Source organism: Pristiophorus japonicus, chromosome 5 (assembly GCF_044704955.1).
Source record: "Pristiophorus japonicus isolate sPriJap1 chromosome 5, sPriJap1.hap1, whole genome shotgun sequence".
Lineage (NCBI taxonomy): Eukaryota > Metazoa > Chordata > Chondrichthyes > Pristiophoridae > Pristiophorus > Pristiophorus japonicus.
The window spans coordinates 126,201,906-126,223,899 of record NC_091981.1 but is presented as its reverse complement, the minus strand read 5'-3'; the positions used below and the strand labels follow the sequence as shown (position 1 = coordinate 126,223,899).

Genomic DNA, 21,994 nt, shown 5'->3' with positions numbered 1-21,994 from the left:
GCACGTAAGTCATCGCCACCAACACTAGATCTGCATTTTTCCCAAACAGCACCAGTAGGTGGGTTTGATTTACATCGGGTGCAATATGTAATTACATTAGATTCTAGCATCAAATAAATGTGATCCCTCCCCATTTAGCATTATAGAAACAATGGTTTATAATGAGGCTATAGTATATTTACCTGTATATCAATCTCTTTAACTAAACAGGGATACAGCAAAAAACATTCATTCCCTTCAGTTTTTGACTTTCCTACAAGTTGTTCTACAAACAACATAAACTCGATTTCTCCTGCAACACAAAATAATAGATTCAGTATCAACTAAATACTATCTTTTGTATGAACACCAAATGAAAAATCATACTTCTAAAAATTCACAATAATAATCCCCAAATTTACGGTCGGTATGATGCCGCACTCTGAGTACGCCGTCATACCACCTTTGAAATTGAACACAAGTTAGGGATTCCCCGAAAATCCCAAACTTGTGATCTGTCAAGTTCCGAATAGAATGATAATCTGCTGTGACTTTCAAATCCTCATTGCTGGCGAAATGTTGTGCTAATTTCCCACTAACTGCGCATCAATTATACTGGAAAATTTTTGGCTGGTGAAAACAGACACAAACACAGTGTGTGTGTACGCACGTGCGTGTGTGGGGGGGGGGGGGGGGGGGAGAAGAGAGGAATGAGAACATTGCAATTTCAGGGTTATAATAATTAAAAGCGAACATATAAAACAACCTACCATGCAACTGTAAAAGGCTCGATTTAAGGGATGAGATCGTTTAAATCTTGCTGAGTCAATCTTCTCTTTTCAAAATTGAATAGCAACCAAGAAAGCTGTATGGCCAGTTTTTAAAACTCTATCAATTTACTTTCATTGACAAAAGGTTTTGTCGTCACAATTCTGAGGTGATCGGATTTTGCATTAATGTATTATAAATAAAATGTTATCAAGTTTATGGGATCAAAATAGATTTCAACTTTTTGTCAAGTCATTTACAGATATATGGAAATGTATGGATGTAAGCTTGCAAGAAAGATTGGATTCCAATGAACCTGTATCTTCCTTTCAAGCTTTTAATCAAATGGGCTTTCTATGTTTCCTGATTGGTGAGTGAAAGGAGCACCGCTCCACGTGATCCCAGGTACGCTAATGCACAACGGTGCGTCCCTGGGATCCTTGGGCCACTACGCTGCGCACAACTCTGCAACATTTCAAAGTTTTTGTTTGGGGCTTCACGCCAGGCAAGTGCAGATTTCGTTCAGAGGTTGGAGACGTACACCTTAGCTATGCCGCCGACTGCAATTTCAGGTCAATTACATTCTGAAAACCTTCATGAACACACCTAAACCGTAAAACTTTGGGAAAAATCAAAACATTTCATGGTTTTGCTTTTATATTTTTTTGGTTCTTTTGCACTTTAAGAAAAAACAATAAACTGCAAACACAATCAAAATTTGACAAAACAATGCTTACAAGCAACAAGCAACATTCGATCATATAACAAAGTTACAAATAAGAATTTTGTTTGTCAGCTGGGTATTGGAAAATACACTGAAACCCATCACCACATTTGAAAGTTTCCAACATCAACAGTGTAGTGTCCTCAAATACTTTGATCTATAGACGCGAGTATTAGATTGCTCAGTGTGCCAGAGTTGACTTGCATCTAATCTTCCATCATAAGGCATGTCATCTCGACCCCAAAAATACCCTACTTATCTCACACTTCAAAAAGGATGGTCAGAAAAATTTAAAATAATACAAGACTATAAAATTTGTAGACTTAATGAATACATTATTTCAATAGTCTGTGCTTAATACAAAGTGATTTTGTTACAATCTAAAATAATTGTTTTGTAGCATACCCAATGTATAAATAATCCTGTGAATCATGGGACATTATGATCAGCAGTAATAACAACTGCAATAACTTTAAGCCAGTCATTCGATTCAATCATTAGCATTCAGTATTCAAATAAACCATCCCAATCCGCTCTTTTATCTCCATCAATGTAGCCTCAAAACAGCGGTGGCAACAGAAATGTTGCCGCAGGAAAATCAACGCTGGAGCATTCAAAGATCCTGCTAAGAAAGCTCGATTCAGTCATTGCCTCACAGCCAACCCGATGACTCCCAATGAACCGGAGCCGCAGAGTGTCCACAGTGCTTGGTCTGCCCTCAGGTCCACCATAATTAACACCTGTGAAGAGACTCTTGGCTATTCTACCAGAAAACATCAAGACTGGTTCGATGAGAACATAAAAACATAAGAAATAGGAACAGGAGTAGGCCATACGGCCCCTTGAGCCTGCTCCGCCATTCAACTAGATCATGGCTGATCTGATCATGGACTCAGCTCCACTTCCCTGCCCGCTCCCCATAACCGCTTATCTCTTTATTGTTTAAGAAACTGTCTACATCTGTCTTAAATTTATTCAATGTCCCAGCTTCCACAGCTCTCTGAGGCAGCGAATTCCACAGATTTACAACCCTCTGAGAGAAGAAATTTCTCATCTCAGTTTTAAATGGGCAGCCCATTATTCTAAGATCATGCCCTCCAGTTCTAGTCTCCCCCATCAGTGGAAATACCCTCTCTGCATCCACCTTGTCAAGCCCCCTCATAATCTTATACGTTTTGATAAGATCACCTCTCATTCTTCTGAATTCCAATGAGTAGAGGCCCAACCTACTCAATCTTTCCTCATAAGTCAACCTCCTCATCTCTGGAATCAACCTAGTGAACCTTCTCTGAACTGCCTCCAAAGCAAGTATATCCTTTCGTAAATATGGAAACCAAAACTGCACGCAGCATTCCAGGTGTAGCCTCACCAATACCTTATATAGCTGTAGCAAGACTTCCCTGCTTTTATACCCCATCCCCCTTTGCAATAAAGGCCAAGATCCAGGAGCTAATAAACTGCAAACGCAAGGCATTCTTGAATTGGAAACACCATCACAACTCGAGAGCAAGAAAACAGACATACAGACAACTGAAGGTCGAGGTCCAACAAAAAATGTGACCTAAAGAACAGATGGTGGATGGAAAAAGTGCAGGAAATAACTAGCCCACATGTGTGGATTTTTTAGTGCAGTCAAGACTGAGGGCCAAAAACAGAGAGGTGCTCATCAAAGTCAGAGAGGCAGTCACTGCCCGCTGGAAGGAGCACCTTGAAGATCTCCGTAACCAATACTCTGTCTTCGACACGAGTGTCCTTGACTCCATCCCACAGCATGCTACCCACCACCACCTAGGAACAATTCCATTCCGGCATGAGGTCGAAAAGGCCATCCGACAACTGAAGAACAACAAGGCCTCAGGAGCAGATGGAAACCCGCCGAAGTACTAAAGCATGGCGGAGAAGTATTCTTGGCGTGAATCCATGACCTTATCTCTCTCATATGGAAGGAGGAGAGCCTGCCAGGGGATTTCAGTGACGTCGTAATCGTGACCATCTTCAAGAAAGGTGACACGTCCGATTGTGGTAATTACAGAGGAGTTTCCCTACCGTCTGCTACAGGGAAAGTTATCGCAAGTAGCCTCCTCAACCATCTTCTCCCAGTGGCTGAAGAGCTCCTCCCACGTCGCAATGCGGATTCCGCCCACTAAGGGGCACAATGGACATGATCTTCACTGCGCACCAAATCCAAGAAAAATGTAGGGAGCTGCATCAACCTCTGTACATGGCCTTCTTTGATCTCACAAAGGCCTTCGACTCTTGTCAACCGTGAGGCATTATGGAGTGTCCTTCTCAAATTCGGTTGCCCTCAAATAGATCACCATCCTCCGCCTGCTTCACGATGCAAGCGGTGATCATTACCAACTGATCCACCACAGACCCAATACACGCGCAGACCGGTATCAAGCAAGGCTGTGTCATCGCACCAACGCTCTTCTCAATCTTCCTCGCTGCAACGCTTCATCTCATCCTCAACAAGCTTCCCGCTGGAGTAGAGCTAAACTACAGGACAAACGGAAAATTGTTCAACCTCCAGTCACTTCCACTCCAGATCCAAGGTTGTCCCAACCTCTTATTAAATTACAGTATGCAGACGACGCTTGTGTTTGTGCACACTTGGAGGTCGAACTCCAAACCATCGTCGACATCTTCACCGAAGCATACACGAGAGTCTGGGCCTTACACTAGACATCCATAAGACAAAGGTTCTCTACCAACCTGCCCCTGCCACAGACTACTGCCCCCCGATGTATCAAGATCCATAATGAGACCTTGGATAATGTGGACCACTTTCCATACCTTGGGAGCCTACTGTCAACAAGAACAGACATTGATGATTAAGTCCTACACCGCCTTCAGTGTGCCAGTGTAGCCTTTGGTCGCCTGAGGAAGAGAGTGTTCGAAGACGAGGATCTCAAAACCGGCACCAAGTTCATGGTCTACAGAGCAGTAGTGATACTCGCTCTCCTATATGCCTCAGAGACATGGACTATGTCCAACCCTTTTCTCAATCTTCCACGCTGTCATGCTCCATCTCACAGTCAACAAGCTCCCCGCTGGAGTAGTACTAAACTACAGAACCAGTGGGACGCTGTTTAACCTACGCCGCCTCCAGGCCAGGTCAAGATCACCCCAACCTCTGTCGTTGAGCTGCAGTGCGTGGACGACGCCTGCGTCTGCGCACATTCTGAGGCTTAACACCAGGATATAGTCGATGTATTCATTGAGGCATATGAAAGCATGGGCCTTATGCTCAACATCCGTAAGACAAAGGTCCTCCACAAGCCTGTCCTCGCCGTACAGCACTGTCCCCCAGTCATCAAGATTCACGGCGCGGCCCTCGACAACGTGGGCCACTTCCCATACCTCGGGAGCCTCTTATCAACAAAGGCAGACATTGATGCGGAGACTCAACATCGTCTCCAGTGCACCAGTGCAGCCTTCGGCCGCCTGAGGAAAAGAGTGTTCGAAGACCAGGTCCTCAAACCTACCACCAAGCTCATGGTCTACAGGGCTGTAGTAATACGCGCCGTCCTGTATGGATCAGAGGCATGGACAATGTACAGAAGGCACATCAAGTCGCTGGAGATATATCACCAACGATGTCTCTGCAAGATCCTGCAAATCCCCTGGGAGGACAGGCACACAAACATCAGTGCCCTTGCCCATCCCCAGCATTGAAGCACTGACCACACTCGATCAGCTTCGCTGGGCAGGCCACACAGTTCGCATGCCAGACACGAGACTCCCTAAGCAATTGCTCCATGCGGAGCTCCTTCACGGCAAACGAGCCAAAGGTGGGCAGTGGAAACGTTACAAGGACACCCTCAAAGCCTCCCTGGTGAAGTGCAACATCACCACTGACATCTGGGAGTCCCTGGCCAAAGACCGCCCGAGGTGGAGAAAGTGCATCCGGGAGGGCGTTGAGCTCTTCGAATTTCAACGCCGCGAGCGTGAAGAGGTCAGGCGTGGGCAACGGAAGGAGCTTATGGTAAATGAGTCCCACCCCCCCCCTGTTCCCCCGACAAATATCTGTCCCACCTGTGACAGGGTCTGTGGCTCTCGTATTGGACTGTTCAGCCACCAAAGAACTCACTTTAGGAGTGGAAGCAAGTCTTCCTCGATTCCGAGGGACTGGCTATGATGATGATGATGATGATGCACAGTAGGTACCTCAAAGCTCTGGAGAAGTACTACCGACACTGCCGCCACAAAATCCTGTGAATCCATTGGCAGGATAGGTGCACCAACGTCAGTGATCTCGCTCAGGCCACCATCCCCAGCATTGAAGCATTGACCACACTCGACCAGCTCCGATGGATGGGCCACATTGTCCTCAAGTTCGACACTAAACCCCCGAAACAAGCGCACTACTCCGAGCTCCGACACTGCAAACGAGCCCCAGGAGGGTCGAGAAAACGCTTCAAGGACACCCTCAAATCCTCCTTGGAAAAAGTGCAACATCCCCACCGACACTTGGGAATCCCTGGCCCAAGACCGCTCAAAGTGGAAGAGAAACATTCGAGAAGGCACCGAACACTTTAAGTCTCTTCGTCGGGAGCACGTGGAAGCCAAGTACAAACAACGGAAGAAACGTACGAAAAATCAAGCACCCCACCCAACCATCCCTGCAACCACCACCTGCCCCACCTGTGACAACGACTGTAGAACCCTCATTGGTCTCATCAGTCACCTTAGAACTCATATTAGTGTGAAAGCAAGTCATCCTCGACTCCGGGGAACCGTCTAAGAGAAGAAACCATCATAAACAGCAACTCGCAACCAGATTGGTTTTCATTGTTACAGTAGCATATTTTCCTACTAGCCAATTACTACTAGAAGATTAATGTAATTAGTACAAAAGTAATTTGCAAACTCACTAGAACCCCAAATTAACGCAGGTCCAACATTCATCACTTACGTTCAGCAATCGGTATTTGTACAAGATTTGATAATGCTGCAAAATATGGTGAATCCTCAGAGCTCACAACACTTATCCAGGAAAGGAAGGAGGATTTAATATCATCTTCTTTAATTTCCTGTGGCTGAACAAAAGGAAAATATTTATTTTTGAGCCCACAGGTTTCTAAAGAGTATATTTGAATATTAAAACTCAAGTTAAATCATTTAATTTTAATTTGTATCATTTTGTTAAATATACAGAACCTTTTTAATGGTATGTTAAATTTACTGACAACGTGCCTCAGAAATTTTTCAAATTTAAGGCTAAAACCCTGCAAAGGTCTTAACCTTGAGTATTTATCTGAATTATACCCCGCAATGTACATGCGCCCTTTTAAAATATTTAAAATTAAAAAAATAAGTTCACTGATTTTCCCAATCAGACTCATTATCTGTGCTCTAATCTTAAGATTACTCACTGCAACATGTCTTCATGTAGTCTCAGTTCCCACTTTACCTGCAAAGTTTTCATCATTGCCAGAAGAAGAACCATATAACATTTTGGGCTACTTACAAAATAGACTGAATACATTGCAAAGTAAATGCAGCCTTAGTTGAACATCCAAAAAACAAACAAATTCACAATTCAACATAGAGTAAAGCGACACAAACCTACATAAAAATGGCTAAATCTGGTCTTGTATATAGACCTACCAGCAACTGAGATTGGGGTTATAATTTTGGTTATAACAGTGATAATGTGCACAATATATAATTAATTTTCTTTTCAAAAAGTCGCTTGTAGGTAATTAGTCTGTAAATTCCTCATCGTGAGGGAAGGAATCCAATGCCCCTAGTACTGGCTCAAGAATAGAAACAGCAGGGTCCTGGGAGTAGGTCATCTTCTTACCCACTCACTTGGCCAATGAGGCGGATGGAAGAAGCAGATCGCATTTTTCTCTCTAGTAGGAAGTAAAATACTTATTTTTTTTCTTTGCTACATGACAACACTCACCAGTGTTTGTAAGGGTTGCAACTGAATACTGGTCGGAAAGGAAGGATCTAATTTTAATGAATTTATCCTGACTGCAGCAGATGCTTCCACATTCAACTTCCTTCTCAATCTATCTGGAATCTGATAAGAAACAGATAGTGAAACAAACAGCAAAATGTTGTAGCATATCATTATGGTTGGTAATTATTTCCTTTATATAATCTGTAAAATACTCATTTTACAGGCCATTATACAACTGATAATTGTTTTCCCATTTCCATTTCTATATTATGTGATTGGTATATTCTAGTTTAGAATGTTCAAGTTCTAAATGTCCTTAGGTGCATTCAGGAGGAGAAACTTTACGTAATTGAAACATTATATAACCAAACTTATCTTTGGAGTATAGTTATAATGCCAAATATTCTGGAAAAAGAGCCAAAGAACATTTCATAATGGAATGCATTTTCTAAACAAGTATATTTATATAATTTTAACTCTAAATTTAGCAGTTCAATGCCGTTTCTAAAATGGATTCATGTACCAGCTGTGACTGACATTCGAACTCAGTAATTCAGATAGGTTTACAGGGCCAGTTCCAAAAATCAATACCCCGTCTTGGGGTCGAGAGTGGGGAAAGAGATGATATAAAGTATTTACATTTGTATATCATCTTATGTCAAAACATTTCAAATCCCTCAAACAAATTATTTTTGAAATGTAGTGACTTATGTTAGCAAATGCAGCACAATTTAGAACCAACAATGGGCCAAATGACTTGATGGTGCTGAATGAGGGAGGAATGATGGTGAAGGCATCAAAACTCTGCACTCCTCTTCAGAAGTGTTATGGGACCTCGTAGCAACTGAACAGGTGAGTGCGACCAGAGACCCAGACATCTAACAATGCAGCTTTCTCTGATTACTGCACTAAATTATGAACTCAAATGATGGGGTGGGGTTCAAATCCACAACCTTTGATCCCAAAGGGAATAGTGCTGTCAACTGAGCCAAGCTGACACAAAGTTAATCTTTTGTCACGTAATAGACTGCAGTATTGATGATATTCATGAGGTCTGTGGACAAGACCGTCCTGTCCTGTGCTTTATAAAAGACCACATGGAGCAAAGAAGCCAACAAGAAAAAAGGGAAGTTATTATAATTTAAATAACAATTAATTTATTAATCAAATAGTGGTAATTGAAAAAATGAAATTGATGCTGTACTACTCATATTTAATTACATAAAATGAGTAAGGTTTTATAGCCATAGTATACAAAGTAAAGCTTTTTATAGAACAGAATTATTCCAAGCTACTTTACTAGGATCTAGCATTTTGTAGAACGCCTATTTAAGCATGGTTTGGTAAATCCAGACACAAACTGATACAAACATTGTAACACAATTTTCAACATGCAATACTAACCCAAACTTTTCCACTGTGAAAACCTGTGGACTTAATACATTTTAAATGTTCACACCCATGAGCGATTATTTTAACTATGCAGGACTCATTTTCTTCTATTTTGCAAACTCTGGTTTTTGTGCCACTTCCATCACAGACTACATTTTTCTTCTCTGTTTGTAGATCTTGCTTGGATATTTCTTTTTGTTGTCTACATGACAAAAGCTTCGTCAGTTTCCCATAAATAATCTGAGTACCACTGCTGTTTAGCGCAAGCACAGCTTGATGCCAAGGAAAGATATGAACTGTATCAGGCTGCCTTTGGTTCGATGGTGTTGAACTGTGTTCTTCTAAATTATAAAGAAATCTCTTGGAGACTCTGAATATTGAGTCTATTTCAAAGGAGTTAGAAACAGTGTTTAAATAAGTGTCTATGCCAAAAACTTTGGAAGGAAGTTGTTCTGGGACATCTGAATTTACAGAGAATATATTTTTTATCAAATGCCATATATTTGACATGATGCTTTTGTTGGAAAAGTCTTGATTTTCCCTTACATGTTCATTCATTCCATGTTGATCATATCGCCTCTTGGAAGGATACTCAACCCTAGGCTTCGCTAATTTATTGTGCATTTTGTTACTGTCCGAGTTAAGCTCTTTATTTAAAGTACTGCTTTCAACACAGGAAGCAGTTAAAGAATTTCCTTCAATTTGCTGCAGTTTAGGTGACACAATGAGTTCAGTGAAGGGCTCTAACCTTCCATATGCAACAGCAGGCGTTAAGGAACCTAGACCAGAAAAAGAAAGATATATAACTGATGTAAAAGACTTGCATTTATATAGCACCTTTCATGACCTCAGGACATCCCAAAGCGCTTTACAGCCAATTAAATACTTTTGAAGTGTAGTCACTGTTGTAATGTAAAAAAGACGGCAGCTAATTGCACACAAGGTCCCACAAATAGCAATGTAATAATGATCAGACAATCAGTTTGTGGTGGTGTTGGTTGAGGTATAAATATTGGCAGAATTCCCCATCTCTTCTTCGAAATAGTGTCATGGGATCTTTTACAGCCACCTGAGAGGCAAGATGGGGCCTCAGTTTAACATCTCATCAGAAAGATGGCATCTCCAACAGTGCAGCATTTTCTCAGTAATGCATTGGAGTATTAGCCTAGATTTTGTGCTCAATTCCCTGGAGTGGGACTTGAAACCACAACCTCCTGACTCAGAGGCAAGAGTGTTACCACAAAGCCAGTTTCAAAGCAATTATGTGTTCAAAGAGTGTTACATCTTTATTTTTAATCACCCATACTCCGAAAACACAACAGTATTTTTCCACAAAGGAGAAATTCAGGTACTGAATGAAGGCAGTACCACTGCCACGTAGTTCGCATGCCAGATACGAGACTCCCAAAGCAAGTGCTCTATGCGGAACTCCTTCACGGCAAACGAGCCAAAGGTGGGCAGCGGAAACGTTATAAGGACACCCTCAAAGCCTCCCTGATAAAGTGCGACATTCCCACTGACACCTGGGAGTCCCTGGCCAAAGACCCCCTAAGTGGAGGAAGTGCATGAGGGAGGGGGCTGAGCACTTCGAGTCCCAACGCCGAGAGCATGCAGAAAGCAAGCGCAGGCAGCAAACCTGTCCCACCCACCCCTTCCCTCAACGACTATCTATCCCATCTGTGACAGAGTCTGTGGCTCTTGTATTGGACTGTTCAGCCACCAAAGAACTCACTTCAGGAGTGGAAGCAAGTCTTCCTCGATTCCAAGGGACTGCCTATGATGATGATGAATGAAGGCAGTTACCTCGACTTATATCTAACTCAGAAGAATTTAAACCCATCGTGTGCCTTCCAATTGACCGTGCTCTATAACTAATCAAGAAAAAATCCAGAACAATGACCCAAAGAGGTCAACCCACAGCTGTCTTTCCTCTCGGGAAACATCTGACCTCTGTTGTACCATTATATACAGATGCTGAGCGCAGAAAACTAAGCAATTCAAAACCTACTACTGTAGCTCCAATGTGCAGTATTGTCATCCTTCAAGTGACTGCACTTAATATAAGCTCCAGTTTATCTAAATCCTCCCTTCAGGGAAGGATGACAGACATGGTTTATTTGAGCAGAGTGCAACTTTCTGAAAGCAAGCTGATAATCACATTATGGCTACAAATCATTGAAAAGTGGTCGGGGGTGCATAGATCTTTAAAAAGGGTACAAAGTCAGCCTCTCCTCCCCCTCCCCAAAAAAAACAGGAAGCTCCCTCTAACCCTTAATAGAGATCCAACAAATTAATGTTTCTGGTAAAGCGAAAAATGGAATGTATTCCAATTCTGGGCACCACACTTTAGGAAGGACTTGAAAGCTTTGGAGAGGGTAAAGATGAGATTTACGAGAATGGTTCCAGGGATGTGAGATTATAGTTACATGGATAGAGAAGAGAAACTGGAGTTGTTCTCCTTGGAGCAGAGAAGATTAAGAAGAGATTTGGTAGAGGCGTTTAAAATCATGAAGGATTTTGATAGAGTAACTATAACGAGTCAATAACGAGAGGGCACAGATTTAAGGCGATTGGCAAAAGAACCAGAGGTGACATGAGGAAAATATTTTTTACACAACGAATGATTCGGATTTGGAATGCACTGCCCAATGGGGTGATGGATACAGATTCAATAGTAGCCTTCAAAAGGAAAGTGGATAAATACTTCAAGGAGAAAAAATTGCAGGGTGATGGGGAAAGAGCAGGGGCGTGAGACTAACTGGATTGCTCTTCGAAAGAGCTGAGGCAGACTTGATGGGCCAAATAGCCTCCTTCTATGCTGTACTATTTTATGATTCTATAATAGCTATTTGCAAACTCTCTGTTCAATGACATGATTGCTAGCCAGTTATGGTTGTCATTTGCAGCCAACCTCCCATTTATCCATAACCCTCGGCAGACTTCTTATTGTATGTATCGAAAAATTTTATTTGTTGTCTTCCCAGCTTTTCCTTCACCAGCAAAATAAAGCAAAAGAATACTTTTTGGAGGCAGGACTATCCTAACTTCCATATAAAAACGAGGATGGCCCTATTAAAATATTATTGGTGCGATAATTCTTTCCTTCTCCCCGTAGAAAATACTTGGCCGCCACCTGGCAAAAGCCCACAATGACATAATTAAAATCAGGAGCTCACAGTGTGGGGCTCAAAGGTGCAGATCCATGTCCCATCATACTGTAGTACAGCTTGTTGTAGCATTCCTGAAATTGTCCCTTAATCTTTGAACCATGCCTCGCTCCTCTGTGCAATTCTACCCTAGCCATTTGTTTAGGCCCTCAATTTCTGTCTCATTCCTGGCAATTTCTTAGGCCCTAGCTTTAAGCCCATCTTCCATTTCTAATTCACTCCCAGAAATTTGGTTAGGCCCTGCTCCCAGGAAAATACCTTCTGGCCCTGGAAAGCAGGAACCGACCACAAGCAATGCCATGGAAGATCTGCTTTTTCTTTGTAACTCCTATCAATATATCAGCTACTTAGAGATAATGTGCATGAATATAAATAATGAATCAACACTGTTATTCATTAACTTACTTTCAACTTACTTACCAACTTCAATATATATCACAGTATGTTTCTCTACCCATATTGGAAATACTCCTCCCGGAAAGACTATTCTGATCTGGTCCATAATATGTCTTTCAAGTGATGCACTATGGAGCTCCTACAACAAAATTACATGAGTCTAGGATTACTATCTGTATTTTACTTGACTGTAAACAGTCATCATATAAATTTAAAAATTAAACCCAGCCAGATATTCTATTTTGTAGAATACAGTACAATATGAATAATAGTTCAATTCACTTAAACTTAAAGAAACAAAAATAAAATGTTAAGTTAGCAGTCATTTTCATTATAGGTTCTAGCCACCGTAAACATTTGTACTAAGTGCAATATTGTCATTAGAATTTCACTAAGGCACAACACTAGGTTTGTGAAATTTCATACTATAGCCACTTGAACTATGAGAAGTACTATTGCGATTATACATACGTCCTTCCAATTGCGGCCATTCATGTCTGAATAAAGAGCCAATTCATGACAATGATCAATATTAAGATATCTGTATTTTTAATGATCCCAAACTGAAGAAATCCACTGTGAATCTCCAACTTTGAACATTGTGGAATACATCTAAGCAAGATATACTTGTGTCTTTAAAAAAAACACATTAGATTATCATTTGTAAGTAGATGTTAAGAAAATAATATATTACCAATATTTCCCAGTCATTAGGTGAAAGAGGTTCCACCACTGCTTGTTGACAGGAGGAGACTTGTGCACAAGGCCTGAGAAATACCTGAATTACAGAAAACAAATTATGAAACAATTGCTTCTTCACAAAAGTAAAAGCATAATGCATTTATAATTCACTCATGTACAGATCAGAGCACATAACAGAAAGATGGACACCAAACAGAAAATGAGGAAACAGGATCAGAGGGTTAAAGGCTTTTGATAGCAGGAAAGAAGGTGGCAAAGCAATGGTATTTTGGAAGGGAGCTCCAGAAAGTTGGAGCACACAGGATGAAACAACTATTGTCAATGGTTAAATGGAGGTAGTGAAGAAGAAATAGACTGATGTTAGAGAAATAAACAGAGAGAGAGTGTAATTGGGGGAGGGGTCAAGGCCAGGGACGAATTTGAGCATGATGAGGGGGAAGTTAACGCAACTGGACAAAGACAAGGAGTGGGCCCGGGCTACAAAATCCTAGCTAGGTTTAAGTTTGTGGAAGGTGGAGGCTGACAATGTTTTTGAGAAGCCAAATTTTGAGAAGGCATGGATTAGGATCTTGGCAGCAGTATGGAGAGGTAGGGGTGAAAGCAGGCAATATTGGGAAATTATAAAAAGCAGTCTTGATGACAGATTGAATCTGGGAAAGGAAGTTCAATATGGAGTCAAGCAGGATGCTGACGTTTTACAGCTTTGATCCAAGCCTTAACGTTTGACAAGTGATTAGAAATAGTGTCAACAGCATTGGAATTGAAGATTGAAGCTGACTACACGCTTCTGGGTACCATCACTGAGGGGCAGCAGTAGATGACAGAGGAGAAGACCAATGATGGAGCTCTGAGTACATCAACAACAACTTGTATTTATATAGTGCCTTTAACTTAGTAAAACGTCCCAATACGCTTCACAAGAGTATTGTAAGACAACAAGAAATATGACACCGAGCCACAAAAGGAGAAATTAGGGAAGGCTTGGTCAAGAGGTAGGTTCTGAGGAGTGTCTTAAAGAAAGAAAAAGAGGTTTGGGCAGGGAATTCCAGAGCTTAGGGCCTAAGCAACAGAAGGCATGGCTGCCAAAGTCAGAAAGGACGAGGAGGGATAGTTTATCTTTGTCACAGTCACAAGGAATGTGATTTGTGACTTTGATGAGAGTCGTTTCAGTACTGTGGCATGGGCGGAAACATGGAGTTGTCGGAAAAATGGCCACGGATTTGGGAGGCGACAACGCATTCAAGGACTTTGGAGAGGAAAGGGAGGTCGGAGATGGCGCAGTAGTTTGCAACGACGGAGGGATCAAGGGTTAGTTTTTTTTTTGAGGAGAAGGGTGATGACCGCAGATTTGAGGGAGAGAGAGGGACAGTACCTGAGGAGAGAGAACTGTTAACAATGTCAGCTAAGATGGGAGCCAGAAAAGGAGGTTGGGTGGTCAGCAGTTTGGTGGGAATATGGTCGTGGGAGCAGGAAGTGGATCTTATGGACAAGATGAACGCAGAGAAGTCAAGAAGGGAGATCAGAGAGAAACTAGAGAAGGATAGATTAAAATATGGGATGGTTGAAGAGCAATGGCAGACATTTAAGGAGATATTTCATAACTCTCAACAAAAATATATCCCAATGAGAAGGAAAGACTGTAAGAGAAGGGATAAACATCTGTGGCTAATTAAGGAAATAAGGGATGGTATCAAATTGAAAACAAGGGCATACAATGTGGCCAAGACTAGTGGGAGGCCAGAGGATTGGGAAACTTTTAAAAGCCAGCAAAGAACGATTAGGTAAATGATAGAGGGAAGATAGTAAACTAGCACGGAATATAAAAACAGATAGTAAGAGTTTCTATAGATACATAAAAAGGAAAAGAGTGGCTTAAGTAAATGTTGGTCCCCTAGAGGATGAGACTGGGGAATTAATATTGGAGAACAGTGAAATGGCAGAGACGTTGAACAAATATTTTGTATCGTTTTTCACAGTAGAAGACACTAAAATTATCCCAATAGTGAATAATCAATGGGCTATAGGGAGGGAGGAACTTAATACAATCACTATCACTAAAGAAGTAGTACTCAGTAAAATAATGGGACTAAAGGCAGACAAGTCCCCGGGACCTGATGGCTTACATGCTCGGGTCTTAAAAAAGTGGCTGCAGAGATAGTGGATGCATTGGTTGTAATCTACCAAAAGTCCCTGGATTCTGGGGCGGCCCCAGCAGATTGGAAAACCATAAATGTAACGCCCCTATTTAAAAAAGGAGGCAGACAAAAAGCAGGAAACTATAGAACAGTTAGCCTAACGTCCGCCATTGGGAAAATGCGGAGACCATTATTAAGGAAGCAGTTGCGGGACATTTGGAAAAACATAATTCAATCAAGCAGAATCAGCATGGTTTTATGAAAGGGAAATCATGTTTGACAAATTTGCTGGAGTTCTTTGAGGATGTAACGAGCAGGGTGGCTAAGGGGGAACCAGTGGATGTGGTGTATTTGGATTTCCAGAAGGCATTCGATAAGGTGCCACATAAAAGGTTACTGCACAAGATAAAAGTTCACGGGGTTGGGGGTAATATATTAGCATGGATAGAGGATTGGCTAACTAACAGAAAAAGAGAACTGGGATAAATGGGACATTTTCCAGTTGGCAAACAGTAACTAGTGGGGTGCCGCAGCGATCGGTGCTGGGGCCTCAACTATTTACAATCTATATTAATGACTTGGATGAAGGGACCGAGTATAATGTAGTCATGTTTGCTGATGATACAAAGATGGGTGGGAAAGCAAATTGTGAGGACACAAAAAAATCTGCAAAGGGATATAGATAGACTAAGTGAGTGGCGAAAAATTTGGCAGATGGTGTATAATTTGGGAAAATGTGAGGTTATCCACTTTGGCAGAAAAAATAGAAAAGCGAATTAGAATTTAAATGGAGAAAAATTGCAAGTACTGCAGCAGAGAGGGACCTGGGGATCCTTGTGCATGAAACACAAAAAGTGAGTATGCAGGTGCAGCAAGTAATCAGGAAGGCAAATGGAATGTCGGCCTTTATTGTAAGGGGGACAGAGTATAAAAGCAGCGAAGTCCTGCTACAGGTATTGGTGAGGCCACACCTGGAGTATTGCATACAGTTTTGGTCGCTGTATTAAAGGAAGGATATACTTGCATTGGAGGCTGTTCAGAGAAGGTTCACTCGGTTGATTCCGGAGAAGAGGGGGTTGACATGAAGATAGATTGAGTAAGTTGGGCCTATACCCATTGGAGTTCAGAAGAATGAGAGGTGATCTTATCGAAACATATAAGATAATGAGGGGGCTCGACAAGGTGGATATAGAGAGGATATTTCCATTCACAGGGGAAACTAAAACTAGGAGACATCGTCTCAGAATAAGGGGCCATCCATTTACAACTGAGATGAGGAGAAATTTCTTCTCTGAGGATTGTAAATCTGTGGCATTTGCTGCCTCAGAGAGCTGTGGAAGCTGGGTCATTGAATAAATTTAAGACAGAGGTAGACAGTTTCTTAACCAATAAAGGGAATAAGGGGTTATGGGGAGCGGGCAGGAAAGTGGACCTGAGTCCATGATCGGATCAGCCATGTTCGTATTAAATGGCGGAGCAGGCTCAAGGGGCCATATGGCCTGCTCCTATTTCTTATGTTCTTATGGAGTTAGAACAATAGTACTATGTGATGTGGTCAAGAAAGACCTGGCAATGAACAGTCAAGCTAGTTAATCACAATGTGCATTTAAGCTTGCGACCCATAAGATTTGAGGCCACAGGAGTGGCTACTGTATCAGTAGAATGTTGCAGATGGAAAACAGTCTACGATCTGGTGGGGATAAACACAAAATGTGGAGACAAGATAATTGTGGAAAAATTGAAGTCAATGCTATGGAAAGTTATGGGTAAGAAGATCGAAAGGTTGGAGTATGAAAGAGTCTTAAAAAAAACAAGGGGTAAAATATTTTCAATAATAATGAGTTGAACCAAAGAGATTATAAGAAGAACTAATAAGGTAAAATATTACATGCAAAATGGAAAAGATAGACAGTCCAGGGAATACCAATTCAGACCTGTCTTTAACTTAATGATTACTAAACGAGGTTTGAAACATTTAAGTAGGAAAGTCACTGCTTTACAGACCTGTTCTCCATCTTTGACCCCAAGTTTTTCTCCCAGTTGTCTATTGATCTCTGCAATGTTTTCTCCTTCAAATCCAGTATATCTGCGTCCTACCCAACTTAGGAATGCTGACTGCTGAAGACCCCAGGATAATTCAATTGGTTGGCACTAAACATTGTAGAGAAAGATGTACAAGTAATTATATAAGCATTGTATTGATAGAAAACTAAATGGTATGAATTCTCAATATATAATCACCACAAAGAACAACACAGTTGTACAGCATGAGAATTCCACCAGCTGTGTCTTGGAATAAGCCACATCTTTACATCCATAAAAAATCTCAGCCTAGCCATTGTGATGTCAAAATTAAGCAAGTATTTCCTGGTTACTCATGTGCACTTCTAGCAGCAAGACAGAGTACTGGTAGTGGCAAGGAACAAAGATACTGACCGGCCCCCTTAGATAGAGATGGTACATGGCAGAGAAAGACTATAAAGTGAAATACAACAGAAACATGAATTTACATAGCATTTTTAACATAGAAAAAAGTCCAAAGGCGCTTAAATACTTACAAAACAAAAATGTTGTTGGGTAGAATTTCCATGGAGGTTCTCCCAATCTTCTGCCATAACTTCAGCAGAACCTCCAGAGAAATAGGTATTCACACCATTTCTCTGGGGTTTCTATGAACTGTGTTATGGTGGGAGAACTCCAGCAAAAGTTTCAGGTGTCAGTGTCAACTATCGCTCAAGATATTTTTCTACAACTCATTTATAATCACTAACCCCACCTTGTGGGCAATTCTGAACGTGTATGTCTAGCTTTAAATAATTTACAGGCAACTCTCGATTATCCGGGTGGGTCCCTCGGGGATTGGGCTATGCCGGGTAAACGATTTCTCCATTAGAGCGAGTTGACATTACAGTTAATGCTTACAGTACTGCAGGTGTGCTCTAACCAATAGCTGTAGTATATCTTCTAACCTTTGAATTCTAGTCCTCTAGATCTAAAGATCATTAGGCTTGTTGATTACTTCCTGTAACTGTTTATGGCATTTTAATGAATTATGAGAGGCTGTGGACCTGTGTGCGAGCAGCAGCGGGAGCTGAGGCAAGGCAGAGCGCTTAAAAGCAAGGCTCAACAGGCAACATTTGAAAGGAACATCAGAGTTTCAAAGTGACGTCACACAAAACGGAATTTTAAATGCCGTTACAATTTCCCGTTGCATCGGTGTGCGGATAATCGAAAGTTGCCTGTACTAAACTGCATTGCCTAGAAGCTTTATATTAAAGCTACTTCATACCCATTTTTGTTTACCAAATGTGCTAAATATTAAAGTTTGCCTTTTGACTTTGTTAATTTAAAACCAAATCATCAAAATAAAACACTGTATACTGGATGGAATATCTTTAAAGTCATTTTTCTTTTACAATAACCTTCAAACATCTAATTCAGTAGAATTTGGCTGTGAATATAGTTGGGAACAGTTCCAAATAAAGCTTGTTTTTCAAAATTTGGAGGAAAATTCATTTACCAGTGACTTGTGCTTAAAAGGTAAGAGTGTGTCATTATACAATAATGTTCTTTCATGAATGTTTCAACAATATATTGCTGGATTTTTCAAACTTGGATCCCTGTACCCTAGTGGAGAGTTCCCGATTTCCACTATCCTTTGTGTGAAGAAATGCTTTCGGACATCACCCCTGCACAGCCGGGCTCTCATTTTAAGATCCCCTAGAGGGAATCACAAGAGGTCTGATAGATCAACAAATTTCTGTTGCTGTGTACTAATAGTCAAACATTTTCTGTAAAGCTATCACCACTTTCCTTTCATTAGCTGTCACAGTCATTCAGAAGTTAGGACAAGGGTTCCCCACACAGAATAGTAGTTATATACCCAGCTAGATCTGGTGTGATGGGGTTTTCATGTTGTACTAAGTCAAGATGACCAGTACAACATTGCTTTAATCTCAATGACTAGTTACTGATTCACCAATTTTCTAGTAGCCCAAGATCACATGAATTTCATACTCCTTCAGCTTTAGCCTAGTAGAATTTTAAACTTTAATTGTGAAAAGGCAGTTTAGTACATTGCCTAAATTCTTACTAAAAACTATAAAAGAGCATCTAAAAATCTCACCCGTAATTGAAGATCAATAAGCAGGGGTCTCTGCACACAGTTAGGTCAACATGAACAGAGCTTTGTTTTCACCAAATAAAAACATTGTGTAAGCAGGAACAAATCCATCTTGTCCACTCTCAGCTCTCCAACATGGTATCAGTAACAATACATAAATCATAGGTGTACTAGGAATACTGGAACAAGAATAAGCCATTCAACCCCTCGAGCCTGTTCCGCCATTCAATTAGATCATGGCTGATCTGTGCCTCAACTCCACGTACTTGCCTTGGTTCCGTAACCATTAATACCCTTGCCTAAAAAAAATCTCATCAATCTCAGTTTTCAAATTTTCAATTGACCTAGCTTCAACAGTTTTTTGATGCAAGAGAGTTCCCAATTTCCACTACCCTTTGCATGAAGAAATGCTTCCTGGCATCACCCTTGAACAGCCTCGCTCTAATTTTAAGGTTATGCCACTTGTCTGGATTCCCACAAGAGGAAGTATTTTCTCTCTATCTAACCTATCAAGTCCTTTAATTATCTTAAACACATCAATTTGATCACCCCTTAATCTTCTAAATTCAAGGGAATACAAGCCAAGTCTACTCAACCTGTCCTCATAATTTAACCCTTTTAGCCCCGGTACCATTCTGGTGAATCAGCGCTGCATCCACAGCGGTGTGATACCCAGAACTGAATGCAGTACTCTAAATGGGGTCTAACCAAAGCTTTATACAGGTATAACATAAATTCCAGTATTCCAGTCCCCCCTTCTTGTTCATTGTTTGGTAGTTTTGTTGGAAGGTGCATGTGGATAAATGTCATTATAGGATGGGGCTTGGCTGAACATTCATCTCCCCCCCCCCCAATGGTCTAACAGCTAGAACAACGGTCAATGGCGAGGCTCGCTCTTGAAGAAGAGCCATGTGGATGGATGAGCCACGTATCGAGCTCTCTTTCGGACGTTTAAACCGAAGCCCCCTCTGCCCTCAGGTGGACATAAAAGATGCCACAGCCCCTACTGGAAGTAGAGCAGGGGACTTCTCTGCAGAGTCCTGGGCCATTATTTATCCCTCAGTCAACATCGCTTTGTTAAAAAAAATTATCTGGTCAATTTCTCATTTCTGTTTGTGGGAGCTTGCGGTGTGCAAATTAGTTGCCGTGTTTCCTACATTACAACAGTGACTACACTTCAAAAAAAGTACTTCATTGGCTGTAAAGCGCTTTGGGACGTCCTGAGGTCGTGAAAGGTGCTATATAAATGCAAGTCTTTCTTTTCCCTTTACACCCATCCTCTAGTTTATAATGATTTCTGAACTTGGATTCCGCAATAGTTAGCACAGTTATTAAAAAAATTCAAAGATAAAAGAAAGTGTAGAGTTGGGGAAAGAGCAATTTTTTGTTGGCCTTTATTACAAGGGAGTTGGAGTACAAGAGTAAGGAAGTCTTGCTGCAATTGTACAGGGCTTTGGTGAGACCACACCTGAAGTACTGTGCAGCATTTTGGTCTCCTTATCTGAGGAAGGACATACTTGGTGGTGCAACAAAGGTTCACTAGATTGATTTCTGGGAATGAGAGGGTTAGCCTATGAGGAGAGATTGCGTAGATTGGACCAATACACCCTGGAGTTTAGAAGAATGAAGGTGATCTCATTGAAACATAAGATTCTGAGGGGGATTGACAGGGTAGATGCCGAAAGGCTGTTTCCCCTGGCTGGAGAGTCTAGAACTAGTGGCACAGTCTCAGGATAAAGGGTCGGCCATTAAAGACTGAGATGAGGAATTTCTTCACTTAGAGGATTGTGAATCGTTGGAATTCTCTACCCCAAAGAACTGCAGATGCTCAGTCATTGAGCATATTCATGGTTGAAATACATAGATTTTTGGCCTCTAGGGGAATCAAGGGTTTATGGAGATCGGGCGGGACGGTGGAGTTGAGGTCGAAGATCAGCCATGATCTTATTGAATGGCGGAGCAAGCTTGAGTGGCAGTATGGCCTACTCGTGCTCCTCATTTTTATGTTATGTTCAAAGTATTTTTCCATTTTATACAAGAAAATAACAGTCATATCAGATATTTCTGGCATAAAAATCATTTGAGTAGGGTCTCCCTCCTTAATAAGCTTTCCAAGTTAAATAAATTATCAGGAGTGTCCAGGAAAACTGGAACAGCAAGGGACAGGACGTTAATGCAAACCGGCCCAAGATCAACTAGTGAGCTATCCAACTCGGAGGATGGATGGCACCTCTGAACAACACAGTACTCCCTCAGCCCCTACAATGCTGGGCTTAAACCTAGTACCTTCTGTCCTGGCCAACATTTATCCCTCAACCAATATCACTAAAACAGATTATCTTGTCATTATTACATTGTTGTTTGTAGGACCTTGCTGTGCACAATTTTGGCTGCCACTTTTCCTACAATACAACACTGAAAACACTTCAAAGTATCTCAATGGCTGTAAAGCATTTTGGGACATCCCGAGGTCATGAAAGGCACAATATGAATGCAAGTTCTCTTTCTTGAAGACAAATTTGTAATTGATGACTAATACAATCTATTGCTAGTGTGGTATTTTCACTCAATAAATGTAGTTATATGATCCCCACAGCAACAAATACTGATTCACCATTTATACCCCAGCAACCCCAAAATAATCAGCAGACTTTTTCTATAAATTCAGACAATGCAGTTTGCTACATCTACGAA

The 21,994-nt window shown here is 41.3% G+C and overlaps 1 protein-coding gene across 2 annotated transcripts in view; it reads right to left on the bottom strand.

The window, feature by feature from the left end:
* The window catches only part of pex1 (peroxisomal biogenesis factor 1), a 119,458-nt gene that overhangs the window by 95,210 nt on the left and 2,254 nt on the right, over positions 1 to 21,994 (bottom strand). For both annotated transcript variants that reach the window (XR_011593346.1, XM_070880922.1), the window contains exons 2-8: positions 17,182 to 17,328; positions 13,035 to 13,118; positions 12,365 to 12,479; positions 8,790 to 9,556; positions 7,386 to 7,505; positions 6,390 to 6,513; positions 183 to 292 (exon numbers count right to left, since the gene is read on the bottom strand). Coding sequence is in view for 1 of the 2 variants with exons in the window: in XM_070880922.1 (XP_070737023.1) it covers positions 183 to 292; positions 6,390 to 6,513; positions 7,386 to 7,505; positions 8,790 to 9,556; positions 12,365 to 12,479; positions 13,035 to 13,118; positions 17,182 to 17,328 (1,467 nt within the window). In the remaining variant the exon portion in view is untranslated. The remainder of the gene's footprint in view (positions 1 to 182; positions 293 to 6,389; positions 6,514 to 7,385; positions 7,506 to 8,789; positions 9,557 to 12,364; positions 12,480 to 13,034; positions 13,119 to 17,181; positions 17,329 to 21,994) is intronic.